Here is a 19,341-nt window from a genome sequence, read left to right as displayed (position 1 = left end):
AAAATCCAGTTGGTGTTGGGTTTCCTCGCTTTTGAGCCCTCGCAAATTTGTGCTTTTTAAATGCCGTCCTGGGGAATAAAAAATAAAATAAAAAAAGGTAGCCGAGAGGAAGCGGCTTTGATCTACTCAAGATTGTGCTTCTACCTTTTGTGTTTCGGGGTCAACTTTGGGATCTCGCTGTGAAGGGATTAGGGTTAGGGTTACCCCTAATCCTAAAAAAAAAAAAAAAAATCCCCTCGGATGCTAACAAACCGGGTGAGCGAAAATAACAGCTTTGACTGGCGTTAACGTTATATCGCTAGAACATGTGAAGAAGAAGGTGGCGAGACGGTCATTGCCCGCAAATGATGTTAAAATCAAATTGAAAAGAATTTAAAAAAGAGAACACTGAGGCAGCTTCAAATTGCATGTCTGTTGTCAAAAAGTAAAAAAAAAAAAAAAAAGCAGCCTAAATGAAGTACTCCTTCTTCTCCTCCGCGTGCACGTGGTTCCCTTCGGCGTTGATGATGGCCGTGTCGGCATCGGGGGCGTCCTCAGATCCTTTGGCCTCGTGTGTAAGATACGTGCCTGGGCAGAAAACATTTTAGGTGAGTTAGTAAGTTACGTTATTATTTAAGTATTAGCTCGACATTTTATTGTTCATTCTATTTTAATACAGAACACCCTTTTTGTAAGGGTTACAGTTGGGGTAGAGCTGTATTTTAAGTGATGTTATGTTATTGCCCTTTATTGTGCTTGCGCTACAAATGATTTTTGCGGATTGCTATTTCATTTTTTTTTTTAAACTATAAATAATAGAGAAGATGATACTTTAACCTTGTCTTGACTTACGGGCTTGTTTCAAATCAATATTTCCCATTGAAATGGCATTAATCCGTTCCAGTCCTGCCCTCCCCACAAAAAAAAAAAAAAATCGCAATTTGTTTTGTTACATATCTTTAGTGAAGGAAAATAGCACTGTATTTTATTAAAACAACAAAAGAGAATGTAAAGAAATTGATTTGGTTTTATAAATCCTAATTACTGTACGTTGTGACAAGCCGGGAGTCCCAACAACAACTGTGTGCCTTTAAAGGGGGCGTGGCCTAGTGAGTGACATCAGGAACATGGCTTGGTGAGTTACTGGACCTGACAAACTACATTGACAAAGTGATGGCTTGTAACTCAAAAATTGGGGCGCTTTTAAGTCAAGCTACTACTACAAATGCATACCGATTTGTTTTTTTCTTTTTGTTTTTGTTTTGTAACTTTTAGTAGGCTTTGATGATATTCAATATCCCACTTAGTGCTTTAGCACTTGAAATTTTGTGTAAATCAACCTCATTTCACTCTTGTGTAACACTGCTACAACAATGAGTTTATAGTAGGTGTATAAATGATCCATAATCAGAATTATTGGCAGGATTAAAGGGCCCCAAAATCAAATTTTGCATAGGCTCCCACGGACATGCGGTAGCGTTGTTGGTAGCGACCACTGCGCTTACCTTTATGTCTGGCCAGGTAGCGCCCGAGGACGATGATCAAACACAAGGTGATAAAGACCACCACGGCTACCACGCCGCCGATCAGAGCGTGGTCAGGCCCGTGCTGTCCGATGGCGTTGGGGTCTGAGCCGCAAAGAAAGAAGTAGATTGGAATCTGAATCGGCAGATCGGTAGACTGATTATACACAACCCCAATTCCAATGAAGTTGGGATGTTGTGTTAAACATAAATAAAAACAGAATACAATGATTTGCAAATCATATTCAACCTATATTTAATTGAATACACTACAGAGACAAGATATTTAATGTTCAAACTGATAAACTTTATTGTTTTTAGCAAATAATCATTAACTTAGAATTTTATGGCTGCAACACGTTCCAAAAAAGCTGGGACAGGTGACAAAAAAGACGGAGGAAGTTGAGGAATGCTCATCAAACACCTTTTTGGAAAATCCCACTGGTGAACAGGCTCATTGGGAACAGGTGGGTGCCATGATTGGGTAGAAAAGGAGCTTCCCGGAATTGCTCAGTCATTCACAAGCAAAGATGGGGCGAGGTTCACCTCTTTGTGAACAAGTGTGTGAGAAAATAGTCGAACAGTTTAAGGACAATGTTCCTCAACGTACAATTGCAAGGAATTTAGGGATTTCATCATCGACGGTCCATAATATCATCAAAAGGTTCAGAGAATCTGGAGAAATCGCTGCATGTAAGTGGCAAGGCCAAAAACCAACATTGAATGCCTGTGACCTTCGGTCCCTCAGGCGGAACTGCATCAAAAACCGACATCAATGTGTAAAGGATATCACCATGTGGGCTCAGGAACACTTCAGAAAACCAATGTCAGTAAATACAGTTCGGCGCTACATCCGGAAGTGCAACTTGAAACTCTACTATGCAAAGCAAAAGGCATTTATCAACAACACCCAGAAACGCTGACGGCTTTTCTGGGCCCGAGCTCATCTAAGATGGACTGATGCAAAGTGGAAAAGTGTTCTGTGGTCCGACGAGTCCACATTTCAAATTGTTTTTGGAAATTGAAAAAGGGCCAAAGAGGAAAAGAACCATCCGGACTGTTATGGACACAAAGTTCAAAAGCCAGCATCTGTGATGGTATGGGGCTGTGTTAGTCCCAATGGCATGGGTAACTTACACATCTGTGAAGGCACCATTAATGCTGAAAGCTACATACAGGTTTTGGAGAAACATACGCTGCCATCCAAGCAACATCTTTTTCATGGACACCCCTGCTTATTTCAGCAAGACAATGCCAAACCACATTCTGCATGTGTTACAACAGCGTATCTTCGTAGTAAAAGAGTACTAGACTGGCCTGCCTGCAGTCCAGACCTGTCTCCCATTGAAAATGTGTGGCACATTATGAAGCGTAAAATATGACAACGGAGACCCCGGACTGTTGAACAGCTGAAGCTGTACATCAAGCAAGAATGGGAAAGAATTCCACCTACAAAGCTTCAACAATTAATGTCCTCAGTTCCCAAATGTTTATTGAATGTTGTTAAAAGAAAAGGTGATGTAACACAGTGGTAAACATGACCCTGTCCCAGCTTTTTTGGAACGTGTTGCAGCCATAAAATTCTAAGTTAATGATTATTTGCTAAAAACAATAAAGTTTATCAGTTTGAACATTAAATATCTTGTCTTTGCAGTGTATTCAATTAAATATAGGTTAAACATGATTTGCAAAATCATTGTATTTACTTCATTGGAATTGGGGTTGTATACACTGTGCATGGTAGAAGATAGGTAGGTACTGTAGATGAACAAAAAAATACTGTAGATAGGTAGATGGATAGGTACCCGCTTGCCAAATGGTGAGCTATCCCGGTTCAGGTTGTGTTTGTAACCAAAGGAAAGCATTAACATGTACAGTTCCCACTCATTGGTACCATCAAACTGTGTCAATGATTCCATTGTCACAGAGTGTGTCCTCTCACTCGCAGTGAAACCTGGATGAATAAAATGTCTGTCTATCCATACGCTGTGCAAACACATTCTATCATTTATCAGTACTGTACGCTCACTGTGCTCTTCGTCCGGCTACTACTTGATAAAAGCAGCGCAAAAAAAATAACGCTATTTTCTAGCTCACGGCTCGCTTTGTTAGCTCATCCATCATCGGCCGCACGCTCCGTGTCATGTTGGCCGAGGCGGGGTGCAGCTAGCGTAGCATGTGGACACGAAATGTGATTGCCTGATGTGGGAATGTTAGTGCAAAAAAACCCAAAAAAAAACAAGGAAAAAAGCTCTCCGCAGGGAAGGCGCACAAGATGAGGAAAATCAAACAACAATTACTCGTGTGCGTGCTTTGTGTTGATTCCCTCACCTGACTGACTCGAGCAAGGGCAGGTGGAGCCGCAAAATAAATACAGAAATAAATAAAAAACAAAAACCAATGAGTCAGGTGCTCAAAATGGCTCATGTTAGCTATGCGGATTTCCATTAAGAAAGGGAGAAACTTGCTGTTTAAAACACACTTTGTAACAATCATGCCCCCCGCCCCAAAAAAAACTTCAAAATCAAACCGATTCCACACTGGCTTGGAAAGAAGGGAATAGCCTCTCTGTTGTTGCCGGATCCCATAATATTAGAGATCCACGATATTGGCGGACCAGTCAGGACATCTTTCGTGATGTGTTAGCATTGGGTTAATTATCTCTTAGTCTACAAGCTTGTAAAAGAGAACCGAAACTTGGAGGTGAAAATGGTTGAATATTATTTCAAGTAGCATATCCATTTTCCCTATAAAACATTTTAAAATGTTTAAAATATTGTTAAACTGTTAAAGGTGTACAGTTCCGAGTGGTGTTCTGTTTTTGGACTTCTGTGGTCGTCACGGATTGTCCAAATCGATGGTGGGGAACAGTGAGTCAGGGTGGACAATGTTCCACGCCGCGATTGTTGAGACGGCTTACTAGAGCTGAGGCCGTAAGGTGGTCGTTGTTGTCGTGGTGGTAATCCCCGAGCCCCTTTGGTGGACACCAGCGGTAAGGGATACCATCAAGTACTATCAGGCCTTTTTACCCTGTGGGACTCCAGAGGCTGATGGGTACCAGCTGGCAAAGCGGAACGTAGCTTATGTAGTCGCTGAGGCAAAAACTCAGGTGTGGAAGGAGTTTGTGATGCTATGGAGAACGACTTCCGAACAGCGTCGAGGAAATTCTGGTCCACCATCTGGCGTATCAGGAGGGGGAAGCAGTCCACCGTCAACACTGTTTATGGTGGGGATGGGGTGCTGCTGACCTCAACTCAGGATGTTGTGAATCGGTGGGCCAAATACTTCAAAGACCTCCTCAATTTAACCAATACGACTTGCGATGAGGAAGCAGAGTCTGGGGACTCTGAGGCGGGTTTGCCTATCTCTGGGGTTGAGGTCACTGAGGTGGTTAAAAAGCTCCTCGGTGGCAGGGCCCCAGATGTGGATGAGATCCGCTGTGAGTTCCTAAAGGCTCTGGTTGTTGTGGGGCTGTCCTGGTTGACACGACTCAGCAACATTGCGTGGACATCGGGGACAGTGCCTCTGGATTGGCAGCCTGGGGTGGTGGTTCCCCTTCTTAAGAAGAGGGACTGGAGGGTGTGTTCCAACAACAACGGGGATCACACACCTCAGCCTCCTGGTAAGGTCTTTTCAGGGGTTCTGGAGAGGAGGGTCTGTCGGGATGTCTCTCCAGGTCGGGAAAGAGATCCTGTCCCATGTGGAGTAGTATCTTGGGGTCTTGTCCACGAGTGAGGGAAGAATGAAGCTGGAGATCGACAGGCGGATTGGTGCAGCGTCTGCTGTAATGCGGACTCTATCGGTCCGTCGTGGTGAAGGAGGAGATGAGCCGAAAGGCAAAGCTCTCGATTTACTCATCGATCTACATTCCTACCCTGACCTATGGTCACGGACTGTGAGTCATGACCGAGAGAACAAGATCGCGGATACAAGCGGCCAAAAGGAGTTTCCTCCGCAGGGTGTCCGGACTCTCCCTTAGAGATAGGGTGACAAGCTCTGTCATCCAGGAGGGGCTCAGAGTCGGGCCGCTGCTCCTCTGCATTGAGAGGAGCCAGATGAGGTGGCTCGGGCATCTGATTAGGATGCCTCCTGGACGCCTCCCTAGTGAGGTGTTCCGGACACGTCCCACCGGCAGGAGGTCCCGGGGACGAACCAGGACACGCTAGAGTCTCTCGGCTGGCCTGGGAACGACCCAGAAGAGCTGGATGAAGTGGCTGGGGAGAGGGAAGTTTGGGCGTCCCTGCTAAAGCTACTGCCCCCCGCAACCTCACCTCAGATAAGCACAAAATGGATGGATGGATGGCTGTTAAAGGTACAGTACGGTGCAAAAGTCTAGCATATAGATCCACCATTCTGAATGCATGGCCATGCAGCTGAACAGGACCGTTAAAAAAAAAAAATATATATATCCATGCAAAATTCTTTAAATTGATGCTCGTTAGCATTAGCTCATGTTAGCCTTGGTAGCTCCAAAAGCTTGTAAAAGAAAAGAGTTAAGAAGAATATATGTTTTTCCTATATAAAATTTTAAAACACATTTTTAGTTAAACTTTAATACAAGGAAGTAATTGGGTAAAGGTGCAGACACTGGAACTTACATTTTTCGCAGTAGCATCATTGTTAACATTACCGTTCAAAGTGTAAGAGATGAGTCGTACGGAATCCAGTTTTCAAAATATTACGACAAATAATTCTTTAAATTGTGACTAGTTAACATGCGCTAGCATTAGCATTCTAAGCTGTACTAAGGAATAGTCTGTTTGTTGTTGCTCGATCACCTACTTTACTTGTTATTATTGGTGGACAAGCCAGGACGCCTCTCTTATTGTGTTAGCATCACTAGCATCATTGCTAATGTTACTGTAGTATATTCTTTAAATTATGACTGTTCCAAAACTCAAGCAGGCTACATACAGTATATTAGAAGTCTGGAATATTGGTGGACCACCCAGTAAACCTGTGTTAGCGTCAGCATCATTGCTACATATTACTCTTTGAATTATGGGTAGTTCGCTAGTTAGCATCAGCTTAGCTCTACTAGCTTGGAAACAGGCAAGAATATATTACAAGGTGATGATCTGGATAAAGATGCAGGTACAGGCATTCATTTTTGAAGTCACAAACATTTGTGCTCAAGGACCACATTAGATTTTTTGTAAAACCGGGACAGGAAGCACTCTCCCGAATGACGATAAAGAAATGTATTTGCCGTATTTGTGGCTTGACTGCTGCCATTTTTTACATTCACGCCAGTGCTTAAAAGTCAGTTACGCTTCACAACTGTAGGGGGAGCCCTGGGGTAAACACCCGCAATTGTCCCCGACTGCTGCTTAACAGGGAAACTGCACCGCAGCCATCGCTCAAGTGTACTTAACCGCGCCGCATCTGCTGCGGTCTCGCCGACATCTCCAAGTAATTACGACACGCCGCGTTGCCTCGCTCGGCTTAATAAAGCATATTAGGGCGCATAATGGGCGCCGGTGATGAATCGGGACGCGGCAATGACATTTATTGCCTCTCGGGTGCCGCAAATGAGTCTTCCGGGCCGAGGCCATCCGAGGAGACGTCCGCTCGGCGTGCCGCCAGACGAGATTGAGGTCTCGGGATTGATTGTCACTTCCTGGGTGTCATCCGCAGTTCTACTCGTCATCATCAACGTGTTTTGCTCACGTAATCTAACTAGGCTAATCCGGTATCTTGCCTTAAAGTGACGATATTATGACTTAGAGGTGTAACCAACATAAGACCCAGAGAGTTGTCGCTCGCAAGTAAAGAGAGAACTTTAAAAAAAAAAAAAAGTGTATTTCATATTCATTACAGCCGCGTGAATATTCTCTGCGAGGTCTCCGAGTTGTCATTACCCCTCGTGCTGATTGACTGCCACAAAATGGTGCGAAACGAACAGATTGCATTATTGATTTGCGCGTGACGTATCAAAAAATGACTTATGTGTGGTATCCTGAGAATACACTCACTGTATAAAAAGAGTATACACGAGAGCGATACTTTAACTTGCAAGTTTAATTCAGTCCGTGACTGGCCTTGTAACTCAAATCATTCGTTTTTAGGTGGCTTTTAAAATTCAGCACCGAGTCAATAATCCCGGCAAGATTTCTCACTCGATTTGTGGCTGAAAGTGTCATGGAGTCAAGTTGAGCACGACAAAAGAAAAATAAAGACTTCTATGTGGCATCCTAAGAGCGTTCTCACCGTATACAAAGAGAATATACTCTGCGCTGCTGGTCCCCAGGTGGTTGCTGGCCTCGCAGCGGTACGTGCCGTTGTCGGTCTTGTTCAGCGCGGTGATGGTGAGCTCCCGGCCTTCCACGATCATGCGCTCCACGTCGGGAAGCTCGCCGCCGTCTTTGGACCACAGGACCGGCTCCGGTCTGGATGGAAGGAACAGGACAGAAAAAGAGGATGGGGTGTTTTATTTCGATGGCCTAAGACAGGGGTGGGCAAACTTTTGTGTTTTAATGCCAGATGTGAATTTTAAAAACAGACAGATGGGTCACTTCATTTGTAGATGAGGTGTAAAAAAAAAAAAAAAAAAAAAAAAAAAAAAGGCATCAATTTATATTAATAGTAAAATTATTCATCATCATTTTAAAATATTTTAATAACTTTTTATTAACCAGTCCCACATATCTAATACAATACAAATTGGTAATTGAAGCTACCTATAATAAATAATAGTAAATGATATCAAGTGCGCATTTAAGTTAGCAACATTGATACAGTTAACATAGCACTTCCTGTGTTATGCTCTTATTCTGAAAGACAAAGCGTACCACCTCCGGTAGCGGAGGAGCTTACGTCCAAATAGATACACATAACTTTCTAATAAGCATCGTGTAAAACACTCTGGTGGAACCAATTAATGTTTAATGCTCACAAGGCACTTAAGGTATACTTGTGTGGCACGCGCGCAGCCCAACGAGACGTACCAATCAAAAGGTTCTGGATGTCCAGTCAAGAAGTGCCTGAAGCCCCGTTCCCCCCCCCCCCCCCCCCTCCCCCCGCCCCCATGTTATATACACATTAGCTAAACCCCATCCAGGACTTACATGGGGTTTCCACTGGATACGCACTCCAGTTTGAAGTACTGGCCCTCCTGCGGGATGATCAGCGAATGTGTGATCTCCAGATGGGGAGCATCTGCAAACACACACACAACAAGAGCAGTTCGCCCTCCAGGAATCAGGCAGCTCGTATCCCCCCCCCCCTCAATGTTTTTTGCTACTAATCCCTTACCTGCATGCTAATCCTCACTAATCCTGGGTGAAATGCAAAAACTAAACCCGCAGATGTACGTGTAATCTCAATTCTAGTATTTCCTTGTCATCGCTAATCTTGAGGCTAAACCATTTTTTGCAGTTGGTGTGTGTGTGTAGGACTCACAGTGGACCTCCAGGACTTCGGTGGTCATGTAAGGGTTGGACAGAGACACGTGCTCCACCATGCAGGTGTAGGCCACGCCGTCGTCGCCTCGGTCCACCTGGAAGTACAGGCTGCTCGCCACCGTGAACGACTTGCCCGAGGCTCTCACCTCCGCCGTGGCTGCGAAAACGCAACACATACGCAACGCTTACTCCGCACCTCTAGGGGGACAGTATCGGCCCCTGCAGACGCCATCCCTCTTCCTTCGTCGTTATGTGTCGATCAGGCGAGCAGTTTTATTTCAGTTATAGCAGTACAGTGAACCTCGGTTAGTTTTCGACGATTTATTTGTTACCAAATTCTGTCCTAGTTTTCGTACATCCGCTTGTTTTTTCAATAGGCCATCAAGAGTCTTCAATAAAGATTGTTCATTCACCCATTTTATTCATCATTTATTTCACATTGTTTTCTGCATTTTAATCTCTAGTTATTCTCTATAAAATGTATATATTTTTTAAATGTATTTGGGTGTCTGGAACGGATTAATTGGATTTTCATTATTTCCTAAGGGAAATATCGCTTCAGTTTTTGTATGATACGATTTTAGTCTGACTTTTTAGAACGGATTAGTCACAAAATCTGAATCTGAGTTTTCACCGTCTGTTGAATTTTTCAAATGCCGCACAATAGGGATGAAAAAGCTGTTGAGAAATCTACAGTGCTACCTTGACTTATGAGTTATGACTACGCTCCTAACGGTTAACCATTTTGGGGAGGGCCAAACTTGGGGTGCATCATCGTAATCTAGCATGCAGTAATACTGGACGGAATGCAGATTCAAGGTCTTCAGCGGCTGATCTTAAACTAAACATTGAGCCGCCCTTGTGATCACAAACATAAAATTGTTGTCTGGGAAACACCAAGAGTTTTCTTTCTATTTCATTTTCTTGTACAAAAGAGGAGAGATGGTACAGAGCAAGTGCCAAGAGAGGCCACGTTGCTTGCAAAATAGAGCTTCACATTGACGCAAAACAAACCAATTGACACCAACCATGTGACATTTTCACCGGGGGCTTTGTAGCTCAACGCCTCTGATAGGGAAAAGCAACAAAAAACACAATGTGTCAGATGATGAAATAATATTACACCTGCCGTAAGAACAGCAAGGACAAATTTGAGTGACAGCACAACATAGTGCTCACAGCGTAAAAGACAGCCTTTAAAAGTAGGCCTACAAAAGATTCCCATCCCGGAGCGTTGATTGACATCCCAACCCCCCGCTCTCTGACACTTTGACATGGAAATGAAGTTTTTAAGTCGAGCCCTCCAGTCGCTCGCTTTGTTCCGCGGGTGGCTTTGACGACGAGACGCGTTCGCAGCCGCCGTGTTTGCCCAAGCGGCCCGACAACAGCCACGCGCGCCTCGAAAAAGTCCATCGAGCCGCACGACGTGTGAGCCAGACCTTTTTATTTTTTATTTTGGTGAGTCAAGGAACTTAAGCTGTGACGTCAGCAAGGAGGCGGCAGAGATGTTTTGGGACGGAATCGTAGAAATGAGATGGCAGGATCCTTAACGTTGACTGAAGGTATCAAAATGAAAAAAAAAAAGACACAAAAAGTGGAGTTTCTCACTGCCATAATATGAAACGGAAAAAAACGTGCCCTCCGCAGTAAAATCAGTCTCAGCGCACCATCTCATCGGAATATACTACTGACGCTTTTGCTACTATGTGTAAAATGGTCGACAAACCATCCCCTGACTCCGAACTTATTGAGAACCTGTGGAGAGCAAATCATTTTTTCGAATGTCAAAAACATTTTCAGTTCATTACAATGAATTTGTTGTAAAAAAAAATTACATTTATTCTCAAAATTAAAACACTTTAATGCCACATTATAACTAATTTCCCTCAAGACTTTTTTCCCCCCCCCTCACAATAATATATTTTTGTCTCGATATGATCTTTTTTCTCATAAAATTAAAACTACTCTTACATTTTTACTTTTTTCTTTATTTTCAGAGTATTAGATGTTTTTGGGGTAAATGCAGATTTATTTTTCTCGAAAATTACAATTTATTCTCACAATATTAAATTTATTTCACTCACCATTACACTTTATTCCATTTAAATTGTAACTTGACTCTCACAATATTACACATTTTATTCTTCATTATAAGTGGCAATATTAGTAGCATATTATTATTTAGTTTATTCTCACAATATTACACCTATTTTCCCCTCTATACTACTTTCTTCAAATAATTTTGTAATGTACAAATGTATTAACACATTACACAATTTTCTTCAATATTATTACTTATTTAACATGAGATTTTAACTTTATCTCACAATATTAAGCATTTTTTTCTTTTCTCAATGTTACCACTGTGTTGCTTGTAAAATTGTAACATTTATTCTAACAATAATGCGTTTTTCTGTCTGACTATTAAGACTTTTTGTCTTGCAAAACTAACTTTAGCCTAATAATATTACACCTTTTTTTCTCACAATATTACAACTTTTTCTCTCTCTCTCTCTCGCAATATTTTTTATTCTTGTAATTCCATAGCTTCATTTTGGGCTTTGTCACGTCAGTAAATAAGAGACAGCAAAATATTGGAAAAAGCTTTCAGTATGATGCAGGGCAAAGTAAACTACTCACAACAGTTCCAAAAAAAAAAAAAAAAAAAAAGAACCCTGCCCATTTTTTCTTTGTAAAGGCCGAATTTTGGACGCAGCTCTTGTATTTGGTATGTGCACGTGTACCTAATGAAGTGTCCCGTGAGCGTATCGCCACAGGGGTGTTCAAAATCTCAAGTTTGGAGACAACTTTTGACGAGACGCTCAAGAAAAAGCGCGTCATCGCCACCGAGACGGACAGCTCCCCCTCGCTGGGCCTTCAAGAATGTACGTGCGCGCCATCTCAACGCGGCGAGGCTTTGACATCCTCGCCGCGCCGCCATCAATCACGCCACGCGGACCAGCCAGCCAAACAGACAGACAGACAGACGGAGCCACCAGGAACACGCTTTCAAGTGCAAAACTTCAATAAAGAGCGACTGTCATGCTGCATCGCCGCAGCAGGCCGGGTGACATTAAAGAGCTGAGCGCATCAAAACCGGGAGAAAAAAACAACAACATTGTTTTCTTTAAGATTGTTGTGTTGTTGTTTTTGTGTCTTCTCAACTTGCAGAAAATAATAAATTGATAAAAGCTATAACAGACCGTTTGTGTGTTCCATGTGATCGCTGTACCATCTGCTGCTCTTGTATCGTTTCGTCAGCCTTCTTTCTACGCGACGAGGCGCTACAAATGTGACTTCATGTCGCTTAAAGTCTGGTGTTTTTGTTTTGGCTTACACAGCGTGTACCAAAGTGTTGGCACAAAGCATATACAGCAGACTGTAAGTTGAAAGTCACCTTTAGTGAGTATAATCAGCCTAATAAATTAAATAATAGTAAACGTGAGAATCAGACACAAGTTTTCTAATTAAGGTTGTGTCCCAAGACTTTGGTCCATCGTCCCATTTCTTGCAGGTGAAACGGCCGTGTGTCCCAAGACTTTTGTCCATTGTTACTTTTAAAAGTGAGAATCATACACCACTTAAAGTGGAGTGCCTCAGGGAAATGCTTTATGTCCCCGAGTTTTCTATTCAGGAGCTTTGTCCATTGTCAATTTGACAGTAAAAGTGAGAATCAGACACAATTTGGAGTGGAGTTCCTCAGCCAAATGGTTTAGGTCCACTAGTTTTCTAGTAAGGTCATGTCCCAATACTTATGTCCACTGTCACTTTAAAAAGTGAAACTCAGACACAACTTGGAGCGAAGTCCCCCGGGGAAATGCTCTAGCTCATCATATTCTATTACGGGTGTGTCTCAATACATCTATTCAAATTGACAATCAGTCAGACACAACTTGGAGAGGAGTTCCTCAGGGAAATGCTATAGGTCCTCTAGTTTTCTATAAAATGAGTGCCCCTCCCTGCGTGGCCAATAAAGGTGGAATGGCAATGTCTCTTTGAGTTTAGGGTTATGATGATACTGCTCTGTACTCGGCCTACCTTGGACCTCCTCGTCGTTCCGGAACCACCGGATGTGGGCGGCCGGCTTGCTGCCCGACGTGGTGCACGTCAGGGTGATGACCTCGCCCTCCAGGGCCGGGCTGGTGAAACCTGTGATCTCGGGCCGTTCTGGTACTCCTGGAGACACAACACACAAACTGTATTTTCATTGCTGCGCATATATAGAGTGGTACCGTATTGTTATTATTTTTCTTACCGAAAAAAACTATCATTTTTAATTATTATTTTTAATTTTGTAGTTTTTTTGGTCAACATAATTACTCCCTCTATGCACGTTTTATTTGTGTTCACTTTAGGCTGTTGTTCTTAAAGGTTGGTTGTATATTGATCGGTTACATGATTGTAAAATTCAAAAACAAAACCTTATTAGAAGCACTCGTTTCTCATTCTAACTCTGACCTAAGACAGTGAGGAAGGCCTTGGTGGTCTTGACGGGCATGGTGAAGAGCGAGCACGTGTACTGGCCCTCGTCGGCCAGGCTGACGTCGCTGATCCGGATGGTGAGCTCCTGCCACGACGCTCGCACCAGCTCGATCCGGTTGTCCCGAAGAGCTGCACGGGCGAAGGCGACACACGGAAGGAAACGTCAGTGATCGTCTGGAACGCGAAACATCAGCGAGATCCGCAAATATATCACCGGCGTTTGAGATTACAACATTCATTGAGGTAAACATGTTTGCGTTCGATTGATTTTTCACTCGCATGTTATACACAGCACCTAAACTATACAGTTACACCAAATATATATTTCAAGAAAAAAACTATTTAATGACACTAGGGTGGGGTTCTTTAATTCTTTAACGTAGCAACCTGACAGGACAGCACAGTTAATAAGTTGGCAAATAAAACAAATTCAATTTTGGTGCGTTACGAGTTCATTTGCATTGGGGCCAAGTGGGGTCATGACCTTACTTTGAAAACCTGACCCTGGCTTAAAACCTTACTTTGATACCCAAAACCTTGCTTGCATCCCTAAAAATGCTTTTGACTCAAACTTCAAAGTCTAACTAAAAACCGTTGCTTGAACGCCTTATTTGAAACCTAAACCTCGACTTGGAACTCATTTACACTTGGCTGTTACAGTCCAATCGCATCGGGGGCCAAGTGGGGTTACCTGTGACCCACCAAATGGCTTCGAAACCCTAAACCATTCCTTGAAACCCGAATTTGAAAACCCTACCCCTGGTTTGAAAACTTCACCTGAAACCCTGACCTTTGTTTGAAACCCCAAATTGAAAGCTAATAAGTTCAGGAGAGGACTTTTGCTTTTGGAGAGCAAAAGGGGCAGCATCTGTTTGCTCTGCCAAACGTCCCTGTCGCCATTCTATCCCCATCTAGAAAGGGGTTAGACATCAACGGAAGCGTTTGCACGGCCAACTATTGATTTTCCGGTACTGAGCCAAATCGAGGTGGCAACACAAGTGGACCTGAGTGATGCATTAGTGCAGAAAGCCAGCAGCACTTCACAGCACCAGCGCATAAAAAAAAAAAAAAAAAAAAAAAATAACTAGCGTAAGAGAAACCTATTACTCACACGACACTCGGGCGAGGGAATCCCGCTATTGGCTTAGCATCGGCCGCAGCCGGGAGACCGAGGCGGCGGACCGGAGATCCGTCACAATCAGAGGCAAATGTCAGCGCGTGACAAGGATTGTTTTAGCGCGCGCTTGAGGAAATCAATGTGATGAAAAGGTTCATTTCCCCCCGGAAAGCCGCCGTGGCTCGCTCAGTGTTCGCTGCGCTCGGGTAGGGGGGGCGTAAATCTGCGACGCTGACCTTGTACATGCGCGCTACATCTTTGCAACCCCCCCCACGAAGGCCTCACCAAGGCCAATCGGTAAACAGACAGCAGGCCCGATCCCCTCAGGAAGTCGTCTTTGCACTGCCACCGTTTGTCTACTTTCCTAGTTTGACAATTTTTCTGGTTCGAAACCTTATCTTTTTTTTATTTTATTTTTTTTATGAAACCGTCTTGAAAACCTACTTTGAAACCCGATCCCCCTGTCGCAAAACTAACAGAGGCTTGAAACCCTTTTTTTTTTTTATTTTTTTTTTTTTTTTTTAAATACTAAGCCTGGTTTGAAACCGTAGCTTCCGCATTTGAAAGCCTGCAACAAATAATATAACATTTTCTTTAGCAAAGTAACAGTTGGACAGTTTCTTTAGAAAACCCCACGCAAGAAAGTGTCGATAGAAAGTGTTTCGAAAGGACAGGCAATTAAAAAAAAAAAAAAAAACACGAAGGTGTGCGTGTGTGTGTCACATCCATGAGTACTTTTTTTTTTTTCCCTTTTGGCCCATAATCGTATCATCGTGAACATTTTGGCAAATGGAATTATGAGATTAAACACCTTGTATTCACAGCGATCCATCTGCCTGGCGGGGTTAATTCTCTGGCACACGGCCCAGAACAAAACATACAAAATGCGGCTCACATTTAATGCAAGTACTTTGTGTGCCGCGCAAACTCGGCGAGGATAAGTGTGACAGTAAATGTGACTAAGAACTAAAAAAAAAAAAAAAAAAGCCATTTTTATTCTGTCAGGCAAAAGCTGTTGTTGGGCGTGATATTCTTTAAACGATACGGTAACAAGCTCGCTTACTGTGTTCAAATAAACCTCCACGCAGAACAACCGACATGAAAAACCTGATTGGAGTTCTTTTTTTTGTTTTTTGTTTTTTTTTGGGTCCTGTTTGGCTGTTAGGTCAAGCAGAATGGAAGATCTGTACTGAGAATCAGAGTCCAACAGAACAAAGTTTCTAGAGGGGAGAGAGAAACGAAGACAAAAGACAAAGCACTAATTGTAAACAGGATGAGAGAAGTAAGTTATTACATTATCTACAACAATGAAACATTCAATATGAGTGTTGCATGGGGCAGTAGTGCTACACCCTGTGAGGGAAGGACAGGACAAGGACAGGACAAGAAGCATGCAGGACAAGGGTCGTGAACCCGACTGCACAACTGAAGTGTGGTGGGATTGACTATGCCAATTATAAAAGTCTATAGGACGAGAGTGAGTGAGGGGTTACCCAAGCAATTCGCATATTCGGGAGTTATTTGTCGCAATAAGTGAGTGGCCCCACACCCAGCGAAAGAGTCCCAGGGGTGTGTGCCTGCGGACACAAGCGAGTGAATTGACACCGTTTTACACGCACAAAGACTCACTCAATCAATCGAGGGACGGGATCGGGCCCAGGGGTCCACCCGAGAGCAGCCGGCGGATGGGACACGCCCCACACCGAGGGACCCAGGGTGGTCCGCCGGCCCCACCGGGCGGCCAGTTGTCGGGGCGCCTCTGTCCCTTTGCCAGCCCCCAGCCAACTACCCCACACGCCACACCCAGACGTGCTGAAACCCGGTCCGCCCCCCCCCCCCCCCAAGGGAAGAGGAAGAGGCGACCGCGGCGGGACGCAAGAAACCGAGAGAAGAGGAGGAAGCAGAGCCGAGGAGCGACAGGGGGGCCAGCAGCCGGAGCGGGGGACCCAGCACCCACAGACCATGGGCGGGTCACCATCACACCACCAATACTCCCCGGGAGGTCGCCCCAGTGGTTCCCCCCGACCCCCACTCCCGTGATTGGGAAGGAGTGAAGAAAGTCCCGCCCCCACAGACGCCGGAACCGCAAACACAGGGACAAGAGAAGAAGATCCCCACTCCATGCAAACCCATCGAAAATGTGTGGGAAAATAAAAATCTATAAATGAATAAAAACAACAACAACAACAACAACAACCTTGACTACAAAGAATACAAAATGCAAACGTTTACTTTCACACTTCCGAAGATAGTTATTGCCAAACGGCACCCTACCTAGGCAAAGGAATCAAGAGTCTCGATTTAGCATGTTGCGGAAAGGTGACCAGCTAGCTACGTATATGTGTAATTGATTTTTTGGTTTTGCTGATATTTCTTCTAACGCAATATATTCTATGATGAGATTTAGCCACTGATTGATGCTAATACCTTGATTGTTTTTTCCAGTTTAATAGAATGGTTTTCTTAGCGGTAGATAACGCTTGTGAATATTTATTGGGGAGGTCGATTGTGCTTAAGTCGCCGAGTGCGCACAATCTCGGGGGAAAGTGGAATCCTGCAATTCAAAATGGAAGCGAGTTTTTTGTGTGTGTAACCGAAGAGCAAAAGCATTGAATTGGTGTGCATGAAAAGAGGCGTCTGGGGTATTTTTGCTGCATTGGAGTTCTAATACAGTAAAAAGACAACTGCCTAGATGGGCTGCAGTCCAATTCAATGTATAATTTACAAAACCTTTATATACCGAAGGGTTTGCGCAAGTGCCTAAAAGGTCGCCTGGAGGGTCAGCTTATTGTACGTAAAATTGAATTTGTCAGTCCTGACGCCCGGTCTCATTTTTATCACAAAAAAATACAACGGCCTGTAGGGGGCTGCTTTCCATTGTTTCAATATGGAATCCACTCACGACCCAACCAAAGGCCGACTTTTGTCGACAATGTGCTCAAACGAGAGCGAGCCGAGATGATGTTTCCGTCAGGCGCGACAACACAACACGCCCCCCCCCCCCCCCGTCGTCGCTTCGGGCGGCGATCGCAGCCTCCCCTCAGGCTAATTGCGCTCGCTTCGGCGGCGCTAATGAATGTTGGGGCGTGCACGTCGCCGCTTTCATTGAGCGCGTAACGGCCGTTTTAATTACTGATCCATTTCGCTCGCTGATCTTTTCTGATCCAGCGCCAATGTCCCAATTAGTCGCGGTGAATGATGACGCGCAAACAACTGGAGATGGGGAAAAAGAAGAAGAAGAGTGCCGGTGCGTGGAGGTCAATTACAAATTGTCATTTATATTCAATAGTAGTGATTCAATGGTGAAATGAATGTGTATTAAAAAAACCAACATAATAGTAACAGACTTGACAGGGAGGATGTGACTGGCATATGACAATTTATTATCATTGGCCCATGGGGAATTTATTGAAATCTGCCTAGCAACAAGCAGCCACGCAAACGTGATTTTGAGTGGTAGAGCAGTGAAAGCGACAATTGAATTACTTCACATCAGCTCCCCGAGGCATTATGGGTCAGATATAAAGTGGGGCCACTCTTATCTCAAATCCTCTTTGGCCATTGAAATGGAGGGAAATGCCATTAATCCGTTCCAGCTCCACATTACGACTCCTTCTGGTGTGTGCGACTTTTGCAAGTTTTCTTTTCTTTTTTTTGGGAAACAAATTCATCAGATTTACATTATTTCCTATGGGGAAATATGGCCTTGGTTTTCATCCGATTCGGTTTTCGTCAGACAAAAATCACGAAAACCGAGGTTCCGCTGTCATATTGAAGATACTGTTTGTTAGTATTTCAATTGACTAAAAAGTTGAATGTCTTGCATACATGCTTCCGATTGGTGGTCTTTTGGGCAAATTCTTACTTACGCAACACATTCAATTTAGATGGAGTGCATCAAAGAATGAGCCGTTCGGAATTTCCTCAAAACGGCTGCTCCGGCGGTGCTCGGGAGCAAATTTGTCAAACTTTCCAGCGGGCTTCATTCATGAAGGATTCTGCTTCCGCTGAATCATTTATGGCCGCAGTGTGAAGGCATGCGAGCGTCTTGCGGTACCGACGAGCCTTATCGCGTATGATGCGTAACAGATGGCAGCTGGCGTGATATAAGAGGAGGGCTGCGACTAATGCGCGCCGTCCCGCCCGCACGGATGGACTCGAGCGAGCCGGCAAGGTTAACGGCTTTCCCGGAGCTCACTTGAGGTTTGACTGAAGCCTCTCGGGTGGAAAGCTCAACGTTTAGGCTCTCGCCGCTGATGCGTGAGCCCGCTGAGCTGTCACCCGCACTCGTCCTTTCCCCGCAGCCCTCTTTCCTCCTCATGAAACGCAGGAATGAAAGCGACAGGGATGTCTTGACAAATTGCATGACTGCAACGCAGGTCGAGAAGCAAAACCGGTCCAATTTGGAAAACTCTGAAAAAAACACGACTTAAATAATGATTCAATTCAAATTGATTTACACACACACAGGTTAAGTAGAAATTGTACCCAAATAAATGTACAGTACAGTTCTTAAAGATGAAATGGAAATCTATTTAAGTTACATAAAAGTGTCATTCGTTCGCATGCCACTGGAGGGAGCCACTAGTGGTACGTCACTGTTTTAAAGGTCCTCAACATGAAAAATTCGCCCCTCACGCCAGTTTCACTGATTCATTACCAATTGGGTCGACATGTCTATCATGACTCAACATAGGACAAAGTCTCAAGGACCCATGCACCAAACTGAACAAGAAGTCAGCCATTTTGTTTAGCAGCATCACTTTTTCGGTAAATTTCCAGGGCTTGTATTCTGACCAACTCCTACAAGAGATTTTGCCCGAATGAGCCCAGACAG

The 19,341-nt window shown here is 44.0% G+C and overlaps 1 protein-coding gene across 6 annotated transcripts in view; it reads right to left on the bottom strand.

The window, feature by feature from the left end:
• The window catches only part of cadm2b (cell adhesion molecule 2b), a 128,832-nt gene that overhangs the window by 1,700 nt on the left and 107,791 nt on the right, over window positions 1–19,341 (bottom strand). For 5 of the 6 annotated variants that reach the window (XM_061781014.1, XM_061781015.1, XM_061781010.1 and 2 more), the window contains 7 exons: window positions 13,364–13,516; window positions 12,944–13,081; window positions 8,904–9,062; window positions 8,570–8,660; window positions 7,713–7,891; window positions 1,485–1,607; window positions 1–567 (listed from right to left, as the gene is read on the bottom strand). The exon at window positions 1–567 is cut by the window's left edge and continues 1,700 nt beyond it. In XM_061781014.1, the coding sequence (XP_061636998.1) occupies window positions 449–567; window positions 1,485–1,607; window positions 7,713–7,891; window positions 8,570–8,660; window positions 8,904–9,062; window positions 12,944–13,081; window positions 13,364–13,516 (962 nt within the window). In that variant the 3' untranslated portion in view covers window positions 1–448. The remainder of the gene's footprint in view (window positions 568–1,484; window positions 1,608–7,712; window positions 7,892–8,569; window positions 8,661–8,903; window positions 9,063–12,943; window positions 13,082–13,363; window positions 13,517–19,341) is intronic. The other variant, XR_009789623.1, reaches the window with a different exon arrangement.

The sequence above is a fragment of the Phyllopteryx taeniolatus genome, chromosome 8, assembly GCF_024500385.1.
Source record: "Phyllopteryx taeniolatus isolate TA_2022b chromosome 8, UOR_Ptae_1.2, whole genome shotgun sequence".
Taxonomy (NCBI): Eukaryota; Metazoa; Chordata; class Actinopteri; order Syngnathiformes; family Syngnathidae; genus Phyllopteryx; species Phyllopteryx taeniolatus.
This window is presented reverse-complemented; position numbering and strand designations above follow the sequence as displayed.